This window comes from Schistocerca nitens, chromosome 9 (genome assembly GCF_023898315.1).
Source record: "Schistocerca nitens isolate TAMUIC-IGC-003100 chromosome 9, iqSchNite1.1, whole genome shotgun sequence".
In the NCBI taxonomy this organism is placed as follows: Eukaryota; Metazoa; Arthropoda; class Insecta; order Orthoptera; family Acrididae; genus Schistocerca; species Schistocerca nitens.
Genome location: NC_064622.1, coordinates 519,497,143 through 519,523,167, shown reverse-complemented (window position 1 = coordinate 519,523,167; position 26,025 = coordinate 519,497,143). Strand labels below are relative to the sequence as shown.

The following is a 26,025-nucleotide window of genomic DNA, read 5'->3' as shown; positions in this document are numbered from 1 at the left end:
ACAGCCCCTTTATGGTCCTTTCAAGATGTGCTCCAGGGGAACTGATGCCTGGTTGAAAGCAAATCCAGAAAACATACTAACAATTTATGACTTGCCTTCTATTGTAAACAAAGGACTTCTCACCACTTTCAAACCAGCAAACAGGATTCTCTGCAACAGGCATATTCCCATTTGACAGGGACAAATTCCAAGAAAGTGACTTTCCTGCATCTTTTGTGAATGACAAGACAGTTCCAGAAGAAAAGCTTTCAGATCCTCTGGCTAAATCCGAGAATGTGGCAAATGCTATAATTCTGTTCCACATACTTCAGCAGAGAAACGTTTTCTCCTGAACACATTCACCCCTTCCCTAAAGCTGGACTAAAGAAAGAGAACAACTATGGAAGAAAGAAGAGGAAGTGTGCTATATTAACAGACACAATTGGGGGAAAAAAAAGGCTCTAGAAATAGAAAGGGAGGAGAGAAGGAAGTAACTAGCAGCAAAAGAAAATTGCAGTTTTGTCCATCTTCCAAAGAAGAAGAAGAAAATTATTGTTTGATCTGTGGTGGTGTTTATAGAAAGGGAGAGGAATGGATACAGTGTACTAAGTGCAAATTATGGTCTCACTGGTGTGAATAATGATCCATTCTACATGTGTGCAGACTACGAATATAATTAAGACACTTCTGTCATGTCAGATATTTCAAACTGAGCAGGCTCTTTTCAGTAAAATTTTGGTATGTTGCAACATGCCCTGTTGGTGGGGTAAATTGAAACATGTGACAACCTTTTCTCTATACTTTATTGTAACCATTCTAATAGTGTAATTGGACATATTATTTGTGATTTCTATGAATAAAAGTATGTAGTTTCTCACTACCATTTTCAAATTTAAATAGTTTATAATAAAAAAAATAATAAAAATTAATAAATGTTTGTTTCAAGGTGCTCCTATCTCCCTACTGAAAAAACAACTTTTACTCAGCTGATTTCTGATAAAATCTATACTGGTATGAAAATGAGATCTGTTGATAGTACTCTAAATATACCATTCTGATGTCTCCACCAACTAGTATTTTTGTGCACCTGTCTTGAATTCATGACAACAGAGCAGACAGAATGGACAACAGTAATACTGATTTTGAATTCTACCTCAACCCCTAAATGAACTTCACAATAATCAGATCAAAGCACAGAATAGGAATATGAATCCTTAAAGGAAAAAGTTCTTGGGGACACCTACCATTAATGTAGTTCGCTTTCACTACTGGAGATACTGTCCACTGGTGGATTCTAAATTGTTTCCAATGTTTTTACATTCCTTGGTAAAGAAGCCTCAGTAACAAATTACAGGAGAAAAGATTTGTGGAAGCAAGTGCTGTGCATAAACTCTAATCAGATAATAAAATATGGCATCTAAAAAAAAAGTGTACTGTGAAAAGAGGCAATGAACGTAATTGGAAAGTGATGAATACAAATGTGACATTTCACTGTTTTTGTAGAATGATTAAAACATGGAAATATTCTGTTGGCACAAAGTTTTTTATAATTCATCTTAAGGATACCACTGTCAGGACAAAAGCCAATGAATTATTGCAACAAAAATATTTCTCCACGTATCTCTGAAAAGTGCTGGGGTAAGGAGGCAGGAATGGGAACATAATGAACTTACTTTTGTTGGAGGTACATCTTAAAACACATGTCTTGTGCATGTTTATGCATATTGCTGTAATTGTGAAGTGTGCACATGTGCTTGCATACAAGACAGCCTGTCAGTGCTGAAGGTTTGGAAGACAATACACTTCTGCGCAATGACATAAGCAGTGAGGATGTAGCATCTAACAACAAGAGGTCCCCAGTGATGGGATCTACTTTTTGAAACCATCTAGATGGTTATATAGGTTATGATCCCAGGTATCACACACAGCAGCCAGTCACCCTGGCAGACCCTCGTTTGTGAGTAACTGACGAAAAAAATTCAGACTGTTGCATGAAATTCAATAGCGTTAAAAAAGTTGCATCATGTAGTGTGGTTGTGTTGTGTAAGGGATAGGCTAATAGCTTCACATGCAGGTGGCAGTAGGTACCAATCTTGCCAAGTGCAGTAACTTTTTTAAATTTTAAATCTTTATCAAAATGACTTGGATCAACATTTTTATTCAATTGATTGATTTAAATATAATTTTTATTTCCATTCCTCTGTCACATAAATTTATTCGTAATATCAACTTCTTCATTTGCTCTCATTTTTCTTCCCATAATTCTTTTTCCACTTGAAATCTTTGTTTTAGTGTGTTTTAATTAATTTTATGTATTAATTATGATTCACTTCTTTTGTCTTGTCGCCTTTTTTGTTCACATTATTGCATTCATTATATCTATTTCTCATTTTGCTTGAACTTTGTTTTACTTATAAACCATTCTTTCATTTAAATATTCGTTTGCATTATTTTGTCCATAGTGCAGTAGGTATTTAGGTTATGTATTAAATGTCTGTATGGCTATTACCATGCAGAAAAAATTGCACATCTGGTGTAATGAAAAATAAATTTTCACATCACTGTACAGTAAACATAAGTATATTATATTGTCCTATGTTTTTTTACTGATGGATTGAAATTTTCAAATTACTGAATATTATAACAGATTAATATAATTGAATTCATATTCACAAAAAATCTGATTGTAAAAAGGATTATACAAAGAAAAAACGAAACAATTGAAAAAGTTCATACAGTGATTAAAATGATGTCACACAGGAACAGAAATAAAAAATTACATCTACTGCACCTGACAAGATTTGAACTCTCAACCTCCTACGCACAAAGCTATTATTCTCTCCACAACACCATGCAGCCAGTGTACATAATAAGACTTTTTTAACAATATTGAGCATAACAGAAAACTCCAATTTTCTTTTCTGTCAATTGCTCACAAACAACTGCCTACCAGCATGAATGGCTGCAGGGTGTGGTACCTGGGATCTTGACCTACATAACTGTATAGATGACTTCAAAAACTTGATCCCACTGCTGGGGGCCTCTCCTTGCAAGATAATAGATATGGAATTCACAACTACAATTTTAAAAATGAATACGCATGCTTCTTGCTTCTACAACACACATCTTACTAACTAGCTAAAAACTTTTTGATCATCACATTTAGCAATTGTTAAATTTTTCCTTCTTACATTAATTATCTGTTACTGGATTTTACACTGAAGCTTAATAATCTCTATTAATCTATGCAACGAATGATGATGCCCTGTCTTATCTTGTGTCACTCATGTAGGTAACCTATGCACAGCACAATAATGCAATTTGTTAATTTAAGCACTGCATCTGCTAAGGAGTTATTTTTTTCTGTTGTAGGTGTCACTCAAGTCATAAACAGTCCCAACATATGCCAATCCCAGGCCGTCAAAGTAGTGAGGTGAGGTAAGGTAAAATGTACGTTAGTTAGCAGTCCATAGCCATGTTACATTATTCCTCTAGTAAGTTATTGTTTAATTTTGTCGTGAACCAGTTAAATGACTGCAATGGTGACTGAGATGTATTTAAACTAGCCTCATCACAAACCCTCAGCAAACTTCTTTGAGAAGCAATATATTAAGCCAAGAGCTTTTTTTAAAGTTCTTTTGCCAATGAAACTCCAGTCAACCCGTTTCAACAACATGACACAAAAGATCATGCTAATACTAGCCAAACTCAAAAGTCATTATGGTACTGCACATGGAAAAACAGGCTTGCAGGACTTAATGAAAATATTGCAGAAGTATGAAATCAGTGTTACCTGAGAACCATTCTTACTGAATGATCAAGAAGGCTGTAATCAATTGGTGGCAATGAAGAGCAAAAGACAACAGTGAATTTCCATTTTCCTTCTCAAGAGCTGCACAGCAGTAAGAGAGGGAAATAAGATATGAATCCTCTATAGCCTTTCTCATCTGATATCAAATTTTAAATGATGCAGCTACAAATAACAGTCTTGTGAGATTTCTTTTCTTTTGTGTAATGTTGTTAACTGGATAAAGGTATATCTGTAGGTTTATTTGAAAATGAAGCATAATTGACATTCTCTGACATGTGTTAAATATGACTGGGGTGTTTAATACCAAGGCTTACTCACATGATGTAAGAAATTTGCAAGATTTGTTTCACGTAGCCACTTGAATTACTTTTAGCCAATGTGAATTTATCTATCTCACCGACTCACTGCCTGTCTCCTTTCTTAATTATAATCCAGTGACAACACTGATTCAGTCATTTTGCTTTCTATTCACATTATTAACTTATAAATTCTAACTATTTTTCTGCCAATGTATATTTACATCAGGAAGCATATTTGATGCTTTCCAACTCAATCACTTTAAAATGATTTTAATGCTACTGACTCACTCCCTTGGAAAAACAGGGATGTGTTCTCTGCTGAAATTCTAGTAACACTGAAGCTATTTCAGCTAACCTTTTTTTGGCGTTAGTTTAAATATATTTATCATCATATGTGCACCTGAGAAGTATGCAAATTAAAGTTTTAAAACTTACATATGGGTAAAAAATTACACATTTCTGCCTAAAATTTTCATCTTTGCAAAAATATTCCTGATATTCAAAGGTCAATAGTAATTGTTCAGCACAGAAATCCATCGTGGAAGCATTTTGGGCACTATTTACCTACTAGTCTAAATGGAAGATATCAGTGTATAAAATAAAATTAATATATAGCACCTCACTGCACTAACACTTTTAAAATACATATCACTCACAGCTGAATAAATAGTCCCTAAATGTAGAAAACAGATCAGTCACTCTACCGGTTTTTTTAAACAGGTAAAGACATCAGTCAACAATGACGAGGTGCTGAGTCAGCAGCCTCCTTTTTGGCTAGTCTGGCATGTCTATTGATACAACGGGCACAACTGGTTTTAGTAACTCTGGTTTTTTCACCCTCTTCTCAGTTTTCATGTCAGCAACTGAGGTCTCACTGGAACTGCTAGTACCAGCATTAGCTCGGCGAGAACCATCATCACTCTGTATGCTGTACGCTATGTTAGCGTACTCCTGCAGGAAAGGACACAAGCTCAGCAGGAAGTGACAGAAGTCTTTTCGAATTCCAAACCACCCTGTGAATGAGAAGGGGTTTCTTTATATTGGGCTGTGCAATAGGATAAAAACAACACACAATACTGTTAAGGCAAGAATGATTTACTGGACTAATGCAAAAAAACTAAAAGTTGATATTTTTCATAATTATCATTTCTTGTAATATTTACTGTGTGTATATGACTCAGAGTTTGGAAACACAATAGCTTTTGATAAATTTATATGATGTAAGTGACACAAAGTGTGCATTTAGGCTATTTGTACATTTTTTCTTTATTCCTATTAAGGGGCAGTCAAATGAAAATTAGACAGGCAGAAAATAGTAAGTAAACTGTTTATTATTTCAAAAGCAATCGTTGTAACTGTTAATATAGTTATACCTCTGTGAGACACGACTGTCAATGTCTTGATCGAAAAATGTTTGTGGTTGCCTATAGAACCATGGTTGTACCCAGGCTTCCACCTTTTCATCCGAAGCAAATCAACAGCTGCAGGTGTCTTTCTTATGGCTATGGAAATTGCATGGGGAGAGTTCAGGACTGTATGGAGAACATGTAACTGCTCCCCAGTGAGACTTCTGCAATATATTCAAAGTAACCTGGGGAACATGGGGACAATCACAAACATTTTTGCACGAAGTCATTGATAATCTTGTATCACAGTATGATGAATGTATTAACATTTATGACAATTACTTTAGAAATAATAAACAGTTTACTTACTCACTTTTTTTTCCACATGTCTTGTTTTGATCTGACTGTGCCTTTTAAATCAGAAGGATGTAGGGAAACAGATGAATCAAGCTCTACCCAATACAAATGGGTTTGAGGAAAGGTATGGTGCTACTAGTACACATATATGGATGTAATACATACTTCAATACGTAACATAACATTCAGAGACCAGAAACTGGTTCATTACTTACCACAAAAGAAATATTTTTTTGTAATTGATGCCCCCACAGCTTTCATGTATTTCCTGAAAATCACTCTGTACCACCATACAATGTTCTTAGAAAGTTATTAATGCTAATAAAATCCTACAATGGAAAATTCAGGACGGAAGACCAGATATTGGTCAGCGGTGATCTTGGCTAGCGTGGGTAGTGGAGGTACAGAAGAGGTGTGGGCAGGGGATTAACACTGAATTTTGACAAAGCACACCCAGCTCATACCTTTCAGTGAACTCCACAAGCCATAAAAATAAATTTCTCAAATGATGGAAAACATTTAGTTTTTGAGACTGCACACAGAGTGCATACACAACTGGAAAACCCATTGTTCAGAATTAATGAAGTGGTTTGTTTCAGATATATTTGCAGTATGCATGACAATTACTGTATGTGATCTATAAATGAAGAAACTAGTTTAGTCTGCATACTGTCATTCACTAACAAGTTATGGAATAAATTTAATTTAGAGGTGTCAGTGGTATGCTCTTAATGTCTTTTTTTGTGGTATTGCATGTAACAGCCAATGCACCACTGCTAGAAGTTGTCTGGAGGAGACAGCTGCGTAATGTGGAAATTCCAAATGAAAGTGATATTCAGTGTCAAAGGCTTTTTAGATACTGTCAATAGCACAGCTATTAAGCGTTCAAAGGAGAAGAAGCCGAGGGGGGGGGGGGGGGGACTGGAAAAGGACGCAAAGGCACAGGAACTTATTGTGATGCAGATGGAAGTAGCGACACTCCCTCACACACTGTCTTGTATGTCAGCTTGCAAGTGGGCTAAACTGAAGACCATGTGTGAGAACGAGTCTGTGGTGAGCATTCACATGCTTCAACAAAAGTTTTTCCTCATTCAACATTGGTGATGACTCGGTGGTTACAGTTATATCAAAAACAGAAATAATCAACACTAAACTGACACAAGCAGGTGAACCATTTTCAGACAAAATGATTACAACGAAGGTGTTGACGTTACTGCCAGAGAGCTACAGACATTCCTGTTGAGCATAAGGAATCCATCCCCTCTGAGGAGTAAGAACTTAATGAGAAATAAGAAGCTGCAGTTACTGTACGAAAAGAGGTCATCTTAAGTCAGACTGCATATTGCTGAAGTCCAAGAAAGGCAAAAAAGTGCAAGACGTAACTGCTTTTATAAGTCAAGTTCACCTACAAGATTATTGGTTCATTGATACAGGTGCTAGTAAGCATATGTGCAAAATGAGAGAATTGTTTAAGAAATTGGACAGCTCAGTGAAAGTTATTGTGGGTGATGGTAAATTTCTTAATGCGACTGATAAGGAGAGGACGCCTACTTGTCATCGCCAAATTTGTCCAAATTCGTGGTACATGTAGAGCGTGGTGAGACATGAAAGTGCCCTAAGTAGGAACTTAAGATGGCCAAGCATTTAGCAAATAAAAGGAATTCCGATATGGATCACCATGTGCACCTCATCAACTGCCCCTGTGGCAATGTGTTTAGGAAGCAGTGTTTGATTCAGCAGCCACCACGGTTTCTCAGCATGTTCGGTCAGAGAGCTGGCTGGTCTCTGTAATAAAATAAAAAAAAAAAAAAAAAAAAAAAAATGTATTTCTATGTGCACATCAGCATGGGACGCCAGTCTTTACAACAAGCATATTACCTTGCAAACTTGGGACTGCGAACGGTCCATCAAGTGCACACATCATATACAGTGAGTTTAAATTGACCTCGGTGGTGCTGTTGGCACAAACAACACCAGCCCCAACGACGCTGGCCCGAACGGCGGGCAGTTATATAAAGGCCACTACCAGACAATAGATCATCCGTCACAATACATTCAGATTCTGTGTGCGTACTGAGCTGTCAATTGTATACTGTGCTATGAGTACTGTACTCTCTCTCATGGATACTCACTCTGGACATGGTTATTTTCACACTTATTATGAGCATGCTTTGAACTGGTATCACTGTCCATGCTGTGAACTTTGCTGTTGACATTTGCCTTAATCGTCAGACAAAGTTTTGTTGTATTGATTTACAATAGTTAAGTGACAACGCTAGCCAGGTAACTCATTCATCTGCTTGCTCTTGACTGGGTAATGTGAATATTGCAAGATTAGTGTGCGAATATTCTGGGAAATATCACAATCATTGTATACAAAACAACTGTACCGTAAGAACAATGGAGGAAAATATTGTGGAAAGATTAAAAACATCGGACAAAAGTGAAAATCGTAACGTGCCTGGAATGTCGGTAGATACAGAACAGGAGCCAGATGATAATAGACTCCACAGTGATGTGTCCAAGCGACAATTGAAGATGGCACTGGATTTATGTTTACAGTACTTGACCGAAGAGGATCTGACTGCATCAGAAAGTTCCACAGGAATAACCGAAGAACAGATTCAAATGGCAAATAAAATACACCAGAAAATACTAGACATTTTATCCAAATATATGTTTGTGTGCGACGAGGGATTGATTCGGTTTGAAGATGTCGCTGAAGAATGTGAATATGCAGACATGAAGAGTGGCATTTTGTCAGATGATGATTATGAATCCGGTGTGAAAAAAATGAAAGAAGATCCAGAATCTGTTCCACTGGATTATAAAATAATGGCGGTTAATCTTGCTGAAACACATCCAAAGTGGAAGTTGAAGACTCTGTAAACAAAATGTGCATCTCCTTCAAGCATATGCGGGATATGAAAATTTGGGAAGAACATATTAAACAGTGTGGACAAATATCATACAATTGATTCCTGGACATATGTTCTCTTTATAGAAGCACGGAACTGTAACCAGCAAGTCACTAATAGAAACTTGCAACAATGGGCACTTGCTGCTGTGAGACAGTTTCCAGATTTGGAATTCGAAGCTTCAGCAACGTGGGTCAAGCGGTTTAAACAAATGCATAAAATCCAACAGAGAAATGTTAAAAAATTTGTATCAGAAAGAGATACTGCTATTATTGAAGAAACCCTTGCTGTGGTAGAGTATTTTTGTCGCCAGACTCTAGCTCTTATCCACAACTATGACAAAGACATTGTTATCAACACCGATCAGACAGGTAAGCCAATTGCCTACATCAATCGACATACTCTTTGCACTGTTACGTATAATAGATTTACATTTGTATCTTCTCTTTCCAGGCTGCCAGTATCAGTCGACATATGACCGAGCCCTAGAACACCAAGGGTCAAAAGTGGTGTGCATGAAACAAAAGTATATGAACAAACTAACACAATCCTATACAGCACAATATGCTATGAGCCTTTCAGGAAAACTACTGCCACACACATATGCCTACAGGAGAGTACTGGCTCTTTTGGACACAGGATTAGAAAATCAGTAGATACGTACAGAGCAAAATATACAAATGTTATCACCACTTCTTCAAAATCCGGTAAACTGACAACAGGCTTATACAAAACATATTTAACTGATGTGATGAAGCCCTATGTGCAAGAGAATAAATGTCTTCTGTTGATTGACTCATGGGGATGACAAACAGATCCACAAATATATGATGAACTGTTCAAATATGAAGACGGATTGCCAATGCGCAGTATCAAAGTAATTCCCCCAAAATGTATGCCACTAGTGAAACCCTGTGACGTACTTTTTATCGTTAGGTAAAAAGTCTAAAAAAATTTCAAAACTGCACCTATCTCATTGAGAAAGAAAAAGAAATCACTTCCCGAAAAGCTTGCAAAAACTACATTCCATTACACATCACCACTATCCTCCCATGTAATCAGTGACATACTGCAGTACACATGGTTCGCTGCTGGACTGTGTGACGAAAGACGCTGTTTTCAGAATGTCAATCAAGTTTGTTTTTCTATGGAGACATTTAAAAAAAAGAATACATGTCACTGCAAAAAGGAGGCGTTTATAATGTGCCCAAGATGCGGTCAAAATTATTGCTTCCCCTGTTTCTTCGATGCATATCACCCCAGTACATGTGATGGATCAATTGCAAAAGAATGGAAGTATTGATTTACATACACGATGTTCCCGTGTAAATTCAGGTAGATTGTAGCGCAGCTGTTAGGCATTTGTACAGGTTAGTTCATACATTCTTTGCATGTTTCCCTTGCATTATCTAGGCATGGACTCATGTTTCAGTAACTGTTGTTCAACATCGATTAGAATGGACAGGGACTGTGATTGCTGTGTTCGGATGAGGGCTGAGTTAGCATCCCTTCGCTCACAGCTGCAGGCGGCGCTGACTTCGGTCGGGCAGCTTGAGGCTGTTGCCAATGGGCACCACTGTGGGGAGCCGGACTTGGGTATCACGGGGATGTCAACCTCGCCCCGTCTGTCCCCAGATCGGTCTGCCACTGTGGTTGCCCCGGTTGTTGCCCGCAGTGGGGCTGAGCCCTCACCTGTAGTCGATTGGGAGGTCGTTCCAAGGCGTGGCAGGCAGCGAAAGACGTCCCCGGAGGCTGATCAGAAAGCCTCCCCGGTGCGTCTGACAAACAGGTTTCAGGTACTTTCTCTGGCTGAGCCAGAGGCAGCTGCCTGCTCTGTTTCAGAGGATGATTCTCAGCCTTCAAGGTCCGGGCAATCGCAGAGGGTGAGCTTATTGGTGGTTGGGAGCTCCAATGTTAGGCGCGTAATGTGGCCCCTTACGGATATGGCGGCTAAGGAGGGGAAGAAATCCAGTGTGCACTCCGTGTGCATTCTGGGTGGAGTCATTCCTGATGTGGAAAGGGTCCTTCCGGATGCCATGAAGAGCACAGGGTGCAGCCAGCTGCAGGTGGTGGCACATGTCGGCACTAATGACGTGTGCTGCTTTGGATCTGAGGAAATTCTCTCTGGATTCCAGCGGCTATCTGATTTGGTGAAGGCTGCCGGTCTTGCTTACGAGATGAAGGCAGAGCTCACCATCTGCAGCATCATTGACAGAACCGACTGCGGACCTTTGGTGCAGATCCGGGTGGAGGGTCTGAATCAGAGGCTCAGACGGTTTTGTGACCGTGTTGGCTGCAGATTCCTTGACTTGCGCCATAGGGTGATGGGGTTTCGGGTTCTGCTGAACAGGTCAGGAGTTCACTACACTCAGCTGGCGGCTACACGGGTAGCGGAGGCTGTGTGGTGTGGACTGGGCGCTTTTTAAGGTTAGAAGGCCTCGGGAAAGTACGGGGTGGGCTGCAATCTCAAAGGGTGCATGCCAAATACAGGGTGTGCTTGGATCAAGGGCTGAAATCGTTATAGGTACAGAAAGCTGGCTAAAGCCTGAAATAAGTTCTGCAGAAATTTTTACGAAGTCTCAGACGGTGTTCAGGAAAGATAGATTAGGCAGAATTGGCGGTGGAGTGTTTGTGTCTGTCAGTAGTGGTTTATCTTGTAGTGAAGTCGAAGTAGATACTCCATGCACATTGGTATGGGTGGAGGTTATACTTAACAGCCGAACTAAGTTAATAATTGGCTCCTTCTACTGACCCCCAGACTCCGATGCTATAGTTGCTGAACAGTTCAGAGAAAATTTGAGTCTCGTAACAAATAAATACCCCACTCACACGGTTATAGTTGGTGGGGACTTCAACCTTCCCTCGATATGTTGGCAAAAATACTTGTTCAAAACTGGTGCTAGGTAGAAAACATCTTCCGAGATTGTCCTAAATGCTTTCTCCGAAAATTATTTCAAGCAGTTAGTCCACAAAACCACGCGAATTGTAAATGGTTGCGAAAACACACTTGACCTCTTAGCCACAAACAATCCAGAGCTAATAGAGAGCATCATGATTGATACAGGGATTAGTGATCACAAGGTCGTTGTAGCTAGGCTCAATACAGTTTCTTCCAAATCCACCAGAAACAAACGCAAAATAACTTTATTTAAAAAGGCGGATAAAGTGTCACTAGAAGCCTTCCTTAAGAGACAATCTCCATTCCTTCCGAACTGACTATGCAAATGTAGACGAGATGTGGCTCAAATTCAAAGATGTAGTAGCAACAGCAATTGAGAGATTCATACCTCATAAATTGGTAAGAGATGGAACTGATCCCCCATCGTACACAAAACAGGCCTGAACTCTGTTGCAGAGGCAACGGAAAAAAAGCATGCGAAATTCAAAAGAACGCGAAATCCCGAAGATTGACTAAAATTTATAGACGCGCGAAATTTGGCACGGACTTCAATGCGAGATGCCTTTAATAGGTTCCACAACGAAACATTGTCTCGAAATTTGGTAGAAAATTCGAAGAAATTCTGGTCGTATGGAAAGTACACAAGTGGCAAGATGCAGTCAATACCTTCACTGCGCAGTGGCGATGGTACTGTTACCGACGACTGTGCTGCTAAAGCGGAGTTATTGAACGCAGTTTTCCGAAATTCCTTCACCAGGGAAGATGAATGGAACATTCCAGAATTTGAAACACGAACAGCTGCTAGCGTGAGTTTCTTAGAAGTAGATACGTTAGGGGTTGCGAAGCAACTCAAACCGCTTGATACGGGCAAGTCTTCAGGTCCAGATTGTATACCGATTAGGTTCCTTTCAGATTACGGTGATACAATAGCTCCCTACTTAGCAATCATATACAACCGCTCGCTCACCAGTAGATCTGTACCTACAGATTGGAAAATTGCACAGGTCGCACCAGTGTTTAAGAAGGGTAGTAGGAGTAATCCATCGAGCTACAGACCTATATCATTGACGTCGGTTTGCAGTAGGGCTTTGGAGCGTATACTGTATTCAAACATTATGAATCACCTTGAAGGGAACTATCTATTGATACGTAATCAGCATGGCTTCAGAAAACATTGTTCTTGTGCAACGCAGCTAGCTCTGCTGTTTCTGATCTATATAAATGACCTAGGTGACAATCTGAGCAATTCTCTTAGGTTGTTCGCAGATGATGCTGTAATTTACCATCTAGTAAGGTCATCTGAAGACCAGTATCAGTTGCAAAGCGATTTAGAAAAGATTGCTGTATGGTGTGGCAGGTGGCAGTTGACGCTAAATAATGAAAAGTGTGAGGTTATCCACATGAGTTCCAAAAGAAATCCATTGGAATTCGATTAATCGATAAATAGTACAATTCTCAAGGCTGTCAATTCAACTAAGTACCTGGGTGTTAAAATTACGAACAACTTCAGTTTGAAAGAGCACATAGATAATATTGTGGGGAAGGCGAGCCAAAGGTTGCGATTCATTGGCAGGACACTTAAGAAGACGCAACAAGTCCACTAAAGAGACGGCTTACACTACACTCGTTCATCCTGTGTTAGAATATTGCTGGGTGGTGTGGGATCCTTACCAGGTGGGATTGACGGAGGACATCGAAAGGGTGCAAAAAAGGGCAGCTTGTTTTGTATTATCACGTAATAGGGGAGAGAGTGTGGCAGATATGATACGCGAGTTGGGATGGAAGTCATTAAAGCAAAGAAGTTTTTCGTCCCGACGAGATTTATTTACATTTCAGTCACCAACTTTCTCTTCCGAATGCGAAAATATTTTGTTGAGCCCAACCTACATAGGTAGGAATGATCATCAAAATAAAATAAGAGAAATCAGAACTCGAACAGAAAGGTTTAGGTGTTTGTATTTCCCGCGCGCTGTTCGGGAGTGGAATGGTAGAGAGATAGTATGATTGTGGTTCGATGAACCCTCTGCCAAGCACTTAAATGTGAATTGCAGAGTAATCATGTAGATGTAGACGTATGCGTTAACTATAATCCCTTTTAAAATGTTTGCAGTCCCACGTTTCATCCTATGCCTATATTTTTTGTGCTTATATAAATTAATAAAATAATCTATATGATGTTGCGATTAATTGTGATGTTAGTAGTGTACGCATTGCCAAGGAGCACTAAAATATTTGCTACCGGGCAGAGTCGTACCTGCGACCCTTTCAATGCAAATCCAATCTCTTACCATTGAGCCGAAGACAGCTTCCTAAACACATTGTCACAGGAACAATTGATAAGGTGCACATGGTGACAGATCCGTATCATAATTCCTTTTATCTCCTAAATGCTTGGCCATCTGGAGTTTCCACTTCGGGCACTTTCAAGTTTCACCACGCCCTACATGTACCATAAATTTGGACGAATTCGGCGATGATGCGTAGGCGACCTCTCTTAGTGAGTGCAGTACTGTGGAACTGTCTGCATGGAATGGGGTTAAGTTTTTCAAAAAAGTACACAGTGGAGTGTTTGTGCCTGAACTGAAACTCAATCCATTTTTGGTAGAAACTATGGTGGACAGAACACTTAGAAGATGCAACAAGTCCACTAAAGAGACAGCTTACACTACACTCGTGGACTGTCAGTCAAGGAACAATGTCAGTTCTTGAACAGCAAAGGTGAAGTTTGTGCATTATCCAAATGCTTCAACAAAGTGTATCAGATGTTGTCTTCCCTAAATGCAATACAATCAGAACTGTCAATGGTTACTATGATGTTTCCAGATAAAACACAGTCTATGGTTGACAGTAATACCACTAGTGAGTTTCAATCTGTCAATATTCATAATGTGTGTAAGTTTAATGAACTTTGGTCTGGTAAATTTGTGTAATTGTGTTGAAAACTTGAGCATCTGATGTACAAAAAATTCGCTATCAGAGAGCATGTAAGAGTTATTTTTGCAGAAAGGAGTGAATTTCGTTGATGACTGTCACTTGTGAAGAGTGTCTGGCAGGTAAATAACATCAGTTTGCCAAGGGCTAATGCAGTACTTGAATCAGTTCATGCAGTCACCTATGGCCTAAGGAGACACATTTACTTGGAGAAGCAAAATATTATTTGCTTTTGAAGGATGACTACTCAAGTTAGCACAAAGTATTCTTTATGAAGTTAAAGGTTTGATCAAGAGTGTTATTGCAAAAGATGAGAGAGAAAATGGTCTAAAAATTAAAGTTCTAAAGAGTGATACTGAAATTGAGTTTATGAATCTGCTTTAGGTAAATTTTTGAGGGATAATGGCATAATCCATCAAAGAAGAACTGTATGCACACCACAGCAAAATGGAAGAGCTGAAAGAGATGTGAGCATCTTGGTTGAAGCTACTCATTCACTGATTTCAGAGATGCCCATACATTTCTGGGCTTAAGCAGGTAAACGACGGCTTAAGTACTAAATCAAACTGGTAAAAGTCCTGTCAGAGGTAAGACTCCATTTGAAGCCTTTTATGGCACAGAATTACCCTTAGAAGTTTTGAAAATATATGAGGTTCATCTGTCGGTTTTTGTTCTCAAACAAAAGAGACTGAAGTTAGACCCCAAAAACAAGATAGGTTTATTTATGGTACATGATAATGATGTGAAGAGGTACATAATATTTATACTTCCCATGAAGAGAATTGAGGTACAGTGAGATGTAATTTTCTTGCTGCCAACTGCATCTGAAAAGAAGAAGAAAACTAGTGTCCCTGTAATAGAGTCATATACTATTTTTCCAACGTCAAAATCCCAAGTGTCATCAATGTGTCCAATGTATAATGCACCCGTTCTACATACTTGAAAATTAGCACACTCGACTCGCATTCGGGAGGACGACGGTTCAATCCCGTCTCCAGCCATCCTGATTTAGGTTTTCCGTGATTTCCCTAAATCGTTTCAGGCAAATGCCGGGATGGTTCCTTTGAAAAGTCACGGCCGATTTCCTTCCCAATCCTTCCCTAACCTGAGCTTGCGCTCCGTCTCTAATGACCTCGATGTCGACGGGACATTAAACACTAACCACCACCACCACATACTTGAAAATGGCCTATGGCAGAAATTCTACAACCATACATGAAATAAAGAGAACGGCAGCTGACGGCATCATGAAATCATATATATATATATATATATACTATTTTTTGTGATGAAGCGAACATAGATAAAATTTGAGAATCAGAGGGTCAGAAAGAAACAGAAACAAGGATTGGGGTTTGGAAGAAAACAGAAGTCAGCTTAGCAAAGAACAAGAAATCAGTAACAACAGAGAAGATTCTTTTGAGGATGCAGAGGAAAATGTGGATGATGAGGATGAGAGGCCACAGAATCTGAGATCCAGGAGGAATATTCAACACCCGAATTACTTAGAGGATTATGAGTTGGGCCTGTTGACAGCAGTGGAGGATGATGACCCTAGCACGTAGCCTAAGCAATGTCTTGTAGTGATGCTGAAAATTTGAAAAATTCCATTGCAAGAGAGCTGCAAGTCCTGGAAGTAAATAACACATGAGATTAAGTACGCAAGCCAAATGAGTGTAATGTTATACACACAAAGTGGTTTTCAGTTAAAAAAGAGATGATAATGGTAATATTGTTTCTTATAAAGATTGTCTTGTAGCTAAAGGTTTCCAACAGAGATTGACTTAATTGAAAAATAGAGTCCAGTAGGAAAATTAACTTCAGTGAGATTTTTTTTTCCGAATCAGTTTCCCCACCCATCAATTGGATTCTGTAGTGCTTTTCTCTGTGGAGAGATAGTTGGAGACTTTTATGTTAAATTACCTATTGGATGTTGCATTAAAATGAAAGATAAAGTTTACAAACTCAGAAAGGTTTGAAGCACTCACCCAAAAATAGGAAAATTAAATTCCACACAGTAATAACTGGCTTTGGATTTATAAGAAGTGATTTTCTGTATTGTTTGTCTATAATGACAAAAACCAGCAACAAAACAGGTAGTGACTCAGATTATGGTCCACCTTGTGCAGTGTCGTGTTATGTTGTGTTGCAGATCAGTCTCACAGTAACCATTATGATGTGGAATGTGTCAGAAGAATGTGCACATGAATAAAGGTTTGTTTAAAAAAAAAAAAAGACAAAAGCTTAAAATTTTTATTACCTACCCCATTCCCCTAAATGGCACAAAATGCACATATTATACCTATAGATTTATTTCTTCTTATTCAAGAATTCATCTATGGTATAGAAGAATGTCAAGGAGATATGATTTCAATTTATTTTTAAAACTGTTACTGCTGTTTGTCAGTCATTTTATTTCATCTGGTAATTTATCGAAAAGTTTTACAGCATCATATTTTACCCCTTTCTGTGCCAAAGATAGGTTAAGTAGAGGGTAGTGTAAGTCTTTCTTTCTTCTGGTGTTATAATCATGAATGTCCCTGTTGTTTTTAAACTGGTTCATGTTGTTGAGAACAAATTTCATTATTGAGTAAATGAACTGTGAGGCTGTTGTAAGAATTCCAAATCTTTTAAAGGGATGTCTACAAGATGTGTGACTATGAGCCCCACACATTATTCTAACCACTTTCTTTTGAGCAGTGAATACTTATTGTCTAAGTATTGTTACACCGAAATATTATTTCGTATGACATCAGAGTGTGAAAGTATGCAAAATATGTTAGCTTGCTAATTTATATATCCTCAAAATTAACAATTATTCTGATTGCAAAAGTTGCTGAATCTAGTCACTTTAGGAGATCCAAAACATGATTTTTTTCAACTGTATGCTCTACCCCAGCTACTGACTTCAGTTGGTGTGTTATATTTATTGAAGAAACTGTACTCCTCGCAGTAGAAAATTGGATGTACTGTGTTTTTTCGAAGTTCAGAGCAAGCCCATTAACAGAAAACCAATTAATAACTTTTCCAAAGACACTATTTACATCATTTTCTATTGGAGTTTCTTTTACTGTACATTAATAATGATGCTTGTATCATCAGCAAACAGTGTCAGTTCAGCTTCCTGTTTCAGATAAGAAGGGAGGTCATTCACATATATCAAGAACTGAAGGGGACCTTGTGGAACATCTAATGTAATTTCACCCCAGTTAGATGAAGTGGGAAACTTCTTTAAATCACTTAAACCATATAAAGAAACTTTTTGCTTCCTGTTCTGTAGGTATGACTTAAACCACTCATATGCTGTTCCATTTATACCATAGAATTGTAATTTCTGTAACATAATGTCAAGGTTTACACAATCAAATGCTTTGGCTAGCCACAGAAAATTCCTATGTGTGACATTTTATTATTTAAAGACTCTATTATGTGGGCAGTGAAATTGTATATTGCTGTCTCTGTGGAACCACATTTTTGAAATCCAAACTGTGATTTTCTAAGTATCCCATTACTGCTCAGATGGCTAACCACTCCTGAGTACATTACTTTCTCAGCAATTTTTGAAAATGCTGTGAGCAAGGATACTGGCTGGTAATTATTGACATCTGTGATGTTCCCTTTTTTGTAAACTGGCTTGACAATGACACATTTTAATCTGTCTGGGAAAATACCTTGAGGTAGTGATGCATTACAGATGTGACTCTACATTGTTTTAACATCCTTTAGAGATGTCATCTACTCCAACAGAACATTTATTTTTCAAAGATTTAATGATTTTCCTTATTTCACAAGAGGTTGTTAGATGAAAACTAACCTGATTAGGATTTCCCAAAACTGACTCTTCCATGTACTGCTTGGCTTTTTCTTTTGAACTAATCTCACCAATTTTTTTCACCTATACTTGTGTACTGCTGGTTAAGATGGTCTCATTCTCTTTAATAGTAGTACTACCTACCCCAGTGGTTACTTTTCCTGTCTCTCTTCTAACAACATTCCATACTGCTTTGATTTTATTGCCCAAGTTGTTAATTTCATCTCTAATATACATATTTTTTTGATTTTCTGACAACTTTTCTCAGTATTTTACAATAATTTTTACAGTATAAGATTACTTGTGGGTCTTTACTAATCCTTCTGCCTCATACAATTTTCTTTTCCTTACTGAAGACACTGTAATACCTGTTGTGATTCAAAGTTTCTTTGAGAACTGTTTGGTGTTACATTTAGTAATTTTTTTGAGGCAACAGTATTCAAAATTTATCAAGAAATATGTTGCATTTATCACTGGCATTTGACTCATTATACACATTGTCCCAATTAACATTTCTTAAACTTTCTCTGATGTGCTCTATAGATATCAGGTTGACCAGTCTTACACTTTAACCTAATGATTTCTGAACTGTACACCCTGCTCAGTTTTGTAAGTTAATCAGTTGTGCATCATGGGCCAATAATCCATTTATCACAGGGAAAATGTGTTAGTTCTACATCCTCTTGCTGCACAAATACATTATTTATTAGAGTGCTACTGTCTTCAGCTATACATGCAGGGAAACTGATCACTGATTCTAAGTTACGTCATTAATAACACTTCTAGCTCACTTTTCCTATCAGAACTGCTTAGAAAGTTTACATTGAAATCACCCCAGATTAATAACTTCTTCTTTTTGTCTGACAGACAGCATAATAGAGAGTCAAACTATTTTATGAGTAGCTCCCAATCTTCTAATGGGGACATGTACACTGTTGCTAATATGAACAATACATTATCTAGCTGTAGCTCACATGCACAAACTCCAAAGTGCTGATCAATACAAAATTTGTTTACTTCTACAGTTTTGTACTTATACCCTTGTTTTGTGTAAATGGCAACTTCTCCTTTATCAATGCTAGATCTGATTTTGCTAAATTATACCCATTTACACTGAGACTTTCCATCCCCACAGTTACATGATGTTCAGACAGACAAAATTTATCAATCTCATTCTTATTTTTGAGATTATCTAAACATACTAACAGCTCATCTACTTTATTTTTTATTCCCCTGATATTTTGATGAAGTAAATTGATACTACCATTAGCTATAACCATATTTACTGTACATGAAGCTTCTTTTATTTTTCTCGATTACTGTCTGTCTGGACTTTGGCTTTAACCTAAAAAACCTGTTGGCTTGGTCCCAATAACCACAGGGATCATCCCTTGTGTGACTGTGGCCCCCTGCTGATAGAGAAGCTAACTTATCTTTCCAATTCCTATTTATGTGCAGGCCATGTATTGTGTATCCCCACTTACCAATAGCATCAACTGGAACACAACTCATGTGAGATTTTGCCAGTGTCTGGAGCATCCTGTTCAGCTCAATGTTGAGATAGATGCCTTACACCAGTGTTTACCCAGGGCTGATCATGTTGCTCTCGTTTTGTCCAGGTCACTCCTAATACTATATCTTCGAATCATAGCCAGGCTGTTTACTGCTCCCCCAACTATAATTACCTGATATTCCTTCTCGAAGTCCCTGCATAGCTGACATAAAATTTGTGCCACCTGGCTAAGGTTAGCACTTTCTTTCACAAAACTCGTGACCTGGTAGCCTTAACCTTTCTCCTGAAGCTACTGGTCTACACTCCTTTCATGACTGCTACCTAGAAGCAGAATTCTTCTTTTCCTATTCTGATTTGACCCTAACCTGTCTGGTTTCTTTAAACTAATATTCTGCTTCAGCCCACATTAAGCTACATCTGTATAAGGCCGTTCTTCCACTACTTCAGATAGCAAGCCAAACTGATTTACTAATGGAATTTCTAAAGGTTTTTCAACAGTATTAAATTACACTTAAAGGCTTTGCATAAAAATCAGGAAATGAAATGAACATGTCATCCTTGTTCATAGGGAAATGAAGGTGATTCACAAAAGGTGCTGGAACTGACCACCCTTGACTTGTAAACTCAGTTGAGCACAACACTGCATATTAGCTGCCAGAACCTCTGGTGTCACTGCCTGGATTTCACAGATGATGTTCTCTTGCAAATCTTGTAAGTTCTGCAGTTTGTTCCAGTAGATCTTGCCTTTTAGGCCACCCTAGAGGAAAAAATCAGGTGACCTCGGAAGCCACAGTCATTTCGAAATGACGCAGGAAAAATGATTCGACCTCAGCCACGGTCACTCGAAACGTGTGGCATGCAATGCCATCCTGTTGGTACAAGCTGAGGATAAGTTCTTCAGTGTGCAACTGGTTCACAAATTCCTGAAACATTTTGAAGTAAACTGCACATCACAGCAGACTTGAAAAAAACTGGTCCAATGATGCAACGCAGTGATATTGTACAGAACACGCCAATCCTTTGGGAATGCAGGGGTTACTCAACCAGTGCATGTGGATTTTATATTACACCAAAAATGCGTACTGCAATATACCTGGCTTCTGTGCAATAAATTTCTGAAACCAATGGCAAAATGTAATGCATTTGTCTTTGTTGCTGACAACCAGTTTCTGAACAATTGTAAACCCGTATGGATACATGTCCACTTTCTTCACAGATCTGTAAAATATGCTCCAAGACATTCCACATTCCTGAGAGAAATGTCAAACAGACTTTGAAGGAAAGACCAACAATCATAGTTTCACATCAGTGACTTTTTCTTCGGATAATGACAGCTGTCTCCTGCCGTGAGGATCCAACACCGTTCCACTGCTCTAAATCTCCTTCACTAACTTTTGTATGCAGCATTTAGATGATATATGCTGGCTACCAAACCATTCAACAAACATTCACAGTCATGTTTTAAAGAAACCAGTAGTCCAATATTTTTTTCACACAAAACAAGCACTCTTTGACAGTATAGCAATGCATTGTCACTAAACACTGAGCTCCAACCACAGCGACGAGCAGAAATACACTGTTGTGCGAAACAATGTTGCAGAGGGCAATGTTTCCATGTCAAATTCACAAATTACACGGTGCAATTTCAGTGGACTTACTACACATTTGTGGGACCTCTTTTGAGTGGAACACCCTATATTTGTGTGTATGTACTTATTTGCACTGCGGATGTCAAAATGTTTTATGCACCGGCTACTAGAGGTGCTGTTTTATTCTTATTAGGAATATACTTATTCTCAAACTGGTTACCTATTGTTCTTCAGGGAGACTTTTTTTTTCCAGTTCCTTGGTTACGGACTAAATATTCTTGTATTTTTGAGCAAAAAGTCTACATGCATGTAAAACTTTTCTGAAGCTACTGAATCCCAATAAGTTTCCTTTCCTATGCCAAGACGTAAAGTGTTTGTTCATTCCTTCCTCCTATAAAAGTTTGTATTTTGTACACTAGTCAGGTTAGACCTAGACATGCACAATTTAGATGATCAGATAGCAGATGCAGCAGTCAACCCAACAAATACACTTACTTGTTTATGTTGATGATCTGCTGATAACTTCAAGTTCTGAGAGAATTGACCATATAAAAGTTGTTACGGAGGGATAACTTTGAAATGCAGGATTTAGATGTGATTGGCAACTATATGAGAATGAATATTGTTCCAAATTTAAGGAAGGAAACTAATACTATTTGTTGAGGTAGCTTAGCTATCTTCAAAAAGTATTAATGGTTTTTGATATGTCTGACAGCAATTCTGTTTCAACTCCCCTGGAGGAAAATTTCTGATCACAGAATGTTAAATAAAGAATAATCTGAAAATGAAGACAATGAAGAAAAATGGAGACAATGAGAAAAATGTAGAAATTTAATAGTGTTATCGATGTATGTCATGTTATTAGTTAGGTTCCAGACCAGATATTTGTATAGCAATAAATATTTTAAGCAGGTAGGAATCATGTGGAAGCCTGGATTTATGGAATGCTTTAAAACATGTCTTGTATTACATTAACAGAACCACAAAACCGTGTCTGTTATATGCTAGGGATAAAATTTTTATTGATTCTATAAATGGTAATGTCCACTCTGATTGGGCTGGTGACAGTAGTTAGAATGTTTGAAGCTTTGGGCTGTAATGTTTCATGGGCATCTAACAAGCAACCCACAGCATCTCTGTCATAAACAGAATCAGAATTTGTAAGCATGGCAACTAGTGAAGCCTGCTGGCTCAGTAATTTGTATTATTCACTGAGCCGTTGTTTTTTGAAGATAATATGCCAATACTGAGCATTTGCAAGAATCCACTGTTCCATCGTAAACTTAAGCATATAGATGTAAAATTTGTATTTCAAACAATGAAAAATCCACGCTGGAATGTAACAATATTATGAAAAGGATAGCTGGTACTCACCAAATAGTGAAGACGCTCAGTCGCAGGTAGACAACAAAAGGACTGTCCGAAAGTGAGCTGTCTTCATCGGAAATAAGACAACATACATGCACACACTCACACAAATGCGATTCAAAATTTTATTTGTTAGAGAGAAAGTCTCTGCTAAGAAAGTTGTGTTAAGGCACAAATGTGAAACCAGCTGATATTTTGATGAAGTCGCTGGGTAAAAGAAAATTTGAAAAATTTAGAGCCTTTCTACGACTTCCTTAAATCTTGTAAATTAGTTTTTGTAACATTGCTAATTAACATTGAGGGAGGGTGGAAATGGTATAATAGAAATGTTGTTTTAAGATAGCAACACTGCTCCTTTTGGTTTATGTTCACTTCCATTATCAGACATTTTACTTTTGTTTTATTTTATCATTATTTTCTTTTAGCCTCTGTGTGTGCCATTGTCGTCTGCTATTGAGTTGTATGCTATTATATATTTAAAGAAAACTCTATACAAACAGGCTTATTATTGAGCTTCACTGACTAGCCCTGATTACATGAATGATAGTATTTTAAGAATATAGATTGCGTTATGAGAATGATACCTGGTGTTAATTCTTGAATATCCTGCACAGATCTCTTCAAAAAACTGGATATTTTGACAACTACTTCACAATACATATATTCATTAGTGTCCTTTTCTTTATCAATAGTTTTCTTTTGACAAGAAACAGAGAAACACACGAATATAACAGTAAGACCGCAAACAATATCTACAAAGATTTCAAGCGATTAACATTAGTAGATAAAGAAATCAGATACATGGGTACACATGTATAAAGTGAAACGGGTAGCAATAATGATGTTTTACATATTAGCTGGTGGCTATACAATAGGCCTACAGTTTTAAATAAACAAACATCCTGGCATTCTGTTATGAAATGGCTACAAAAATCAATGAAAAATGTAGTGATGACACTAGTCTGCCATTCTTTTATTCTAAAATTGGTATCTAAGCTCCATGTTGGACACAGAGGAAAGTTCGGTTCGAGTCATCAGCTTTGACCAGTGACATAGGAAACATGGCAAACACCATAAACATTCATTGGCTTTGCCAACTCACAACTAAACTGTTACCTTCCAACCTAACCTATGCCTCGAGTTAAGCTACAAATCAGTGTTTTACCATAACCAGTTTTACGTTTTTACTTTCAAATACATTACTTCGCCAACTATCAGCAAATCTGTGAGTATATGCACCAAAAAGTGACGTGACAGCAGCCATTAACATTATGTCACTGGCCAAAGCCAGAGACTTGTATCAAACATCCCTCTTGACCCCTCCATGTTTATCACAATATTATCTGTACAGGATGACTGAACTTATGAACTTCTTCAAGGCTTAAATCAGGCCTCAGCACAGTCCAGATATGAGTAATTATTGACATCCTGTATTACTCACAGCAAAACATCCAGAAGCAGATTAAATCATAGTGGCTGCCAGCAGCTGGTCAGGTGGGTGTGCAAAACGAGTCAAAATTTGGTCGCCTTCTGACAACATATGCTATGTGATCGAAACTGCTTTAAGATTAAAATCGGAATCTCAGTTGATATACTTACATCTGTTGCCTCCTTTTGCACCAAATGACATTAAAATTAGTGTACAGTATGAAAGGAACAGGGGTGAAACAACACCTACATAACTTAGTGTTATAGCCCCATCTAACTTGTTTGCAAGCAGCACCTGGAAATTAATAGAATGAAATATAATTTGACAACTCCTGTGTAAGCTAAAATGTGAGTTAACAGCTGTTTCAAAAGTAATGTGATATAATGGTGTCATTATTACCTGAAAAATGAGTATTGGTATGACCAGAAATGTATATCCTAAGGCTGAATTAAAAGATGTTCTCCTTTGTTGGGGATTTACTTCAGGGGCCCTAAGCAAAATTCCTGCAAAAATTATTGTATACAACACTCCAACTAATGACAGACACATTAAAATCCAGAGTGGCACGAAAACAACTTCCCAGCTCCACGATATAAATCCATCTAATTTTAGAGCCAGGAATATGAACTGTAGTATATTGACAGAACAGAAAAGTTCAAGCTGGAAAATAAAAAGCAGTGCATTACTCTTTTTTTTTTAAGATCAATCTGAAATCAAATCAAACAAAAAATGTGTAATGTCTCTTACTTACCTCAAACGAGCGGTCATGTTTCACAGCCCAGATGCAGACAGCGATTGAAACGATTGAAATAAATATGAGAGGTATGAAAACAAGTATCCACAAATGTCTGTCAGACTCCAGTTTGTCACAAACCAGCAGTTCAAACATTAGAAGAATCAAGTGGAGTGCTAAGCTTATTAGCATTGCTTTGTAGTGCACATATGCTTCACCCTCCAACCTTTTAAAAAATAAAACAGAACATTAACTGAATCGATACGCTACTACGGCTACTTGTCTTTTCAGTTCCGTGTTTACATTCTGCCACTTTGACAAATTTTAGATTTCACACATTACAAAGCAGCAGAGAAGATATTTACCTAAAATGTGGGTACCTCCACCATACATAGCTGCCGACAGTTGCCCCTGAGATAACCATAAATTTCCAAAACCATATTGGTATAAACACTGTCCAGTAACTCCAGATAATTGTCCCATCAAGTCGCAGGGCAAATAAAGCGGTAAAAACCATTAAACACACGTGAACAAGGAACTTGCTGAAATTGAAATGTGACATAAATACTTGGAATTACCACAGCTACTGTGAGAAGTGTCCACAAGGAAAACATAAACAATGACAGCGCCTTATCGAACAAAGAAATATGCTTTACCTTGGATTAAAGTCCTGGAATAAAGTTTGCAGGTTCATGTTCAATTTTTCTGATATCTAGTACGTAGTAGTTACTATCACATGTTTGTTTTGGCTTAAACGTACTTTCCTGTCAAAACAAAGGGCATAAACACATTTTCATTTTTTTTCTAATTCAGCTGACTGCCTATGCATTCATTTTGGTGATATCGACCTAGTAGTAGTGAGAAGAAAACGGCCAAGAATTTTATGATTTATTATTGTTGAGTATTTAGTTGTGATTACAAAATGATACTGTGCATTCACAAGTAAAATATTTTTCAATATATATCAATATTATGATAGTTATAAAGACTACTATATTTAATATGAACTTTTTTGTTCAATGACTGTTATTTCTTGATGAAG

General features: G+C 37.8%; 1 protein-coding gene across 1 annotated transcript; it reads right to left on the bottom strand.

The window, feature by feature from the left end:
- Positions 1-4,766: 4,766 nt before the first annotated feature.
- On the bottom strand, positions 4,767-25,797 carry LOC126203637 (transmembrane protein 185B-like). The gene is made up of 6 exons (XM_049938011.1): positions 25,640-25,797; positions 25,349-25,525; positions 25,002-25,209; positions 24,650-24,910; positions 24,421-24,544; positions 4,767-5,102 (listed from the first exon to the last, which is right to left on the bottom strand). Exons 1-6 carry the CDS (start codon positions 25,675-25,677, stop codon positions 4,864-4,866), a joined length of 1,047 nt encoding a protein of 348 aa, XP_049793968.1. The 5' UTR covers positions 25,678-25,797; the 3' UTR covers positions 4,767-4,863.
- Between the last annotated feature and the right edge of the window lie 228 nt (positions 25,798-26,025).

Coding starts and splice junctions, on each gene's coding strand:
- LOC126203637 (XM_049938011.1), bottom strand. CDS start 25,677: ATGAACCTGCAAACTTTATTCCAGGACTTTAATCCAAG. Junction 25,526..25,639: donor TTCCAGGACTTTAATCCAAG/GTAAAGCATATT, acceptor TTTCAATTTCAG/CAAGTTCCTTGTTCACGTGT. Junction 5,103..24,420: donor TGCAAAAGGAGGCAACAGAT/GTAAGTATATCA, acceptor TCTCATTCACAG/GGTGGTTTGGAATTCGAAAA.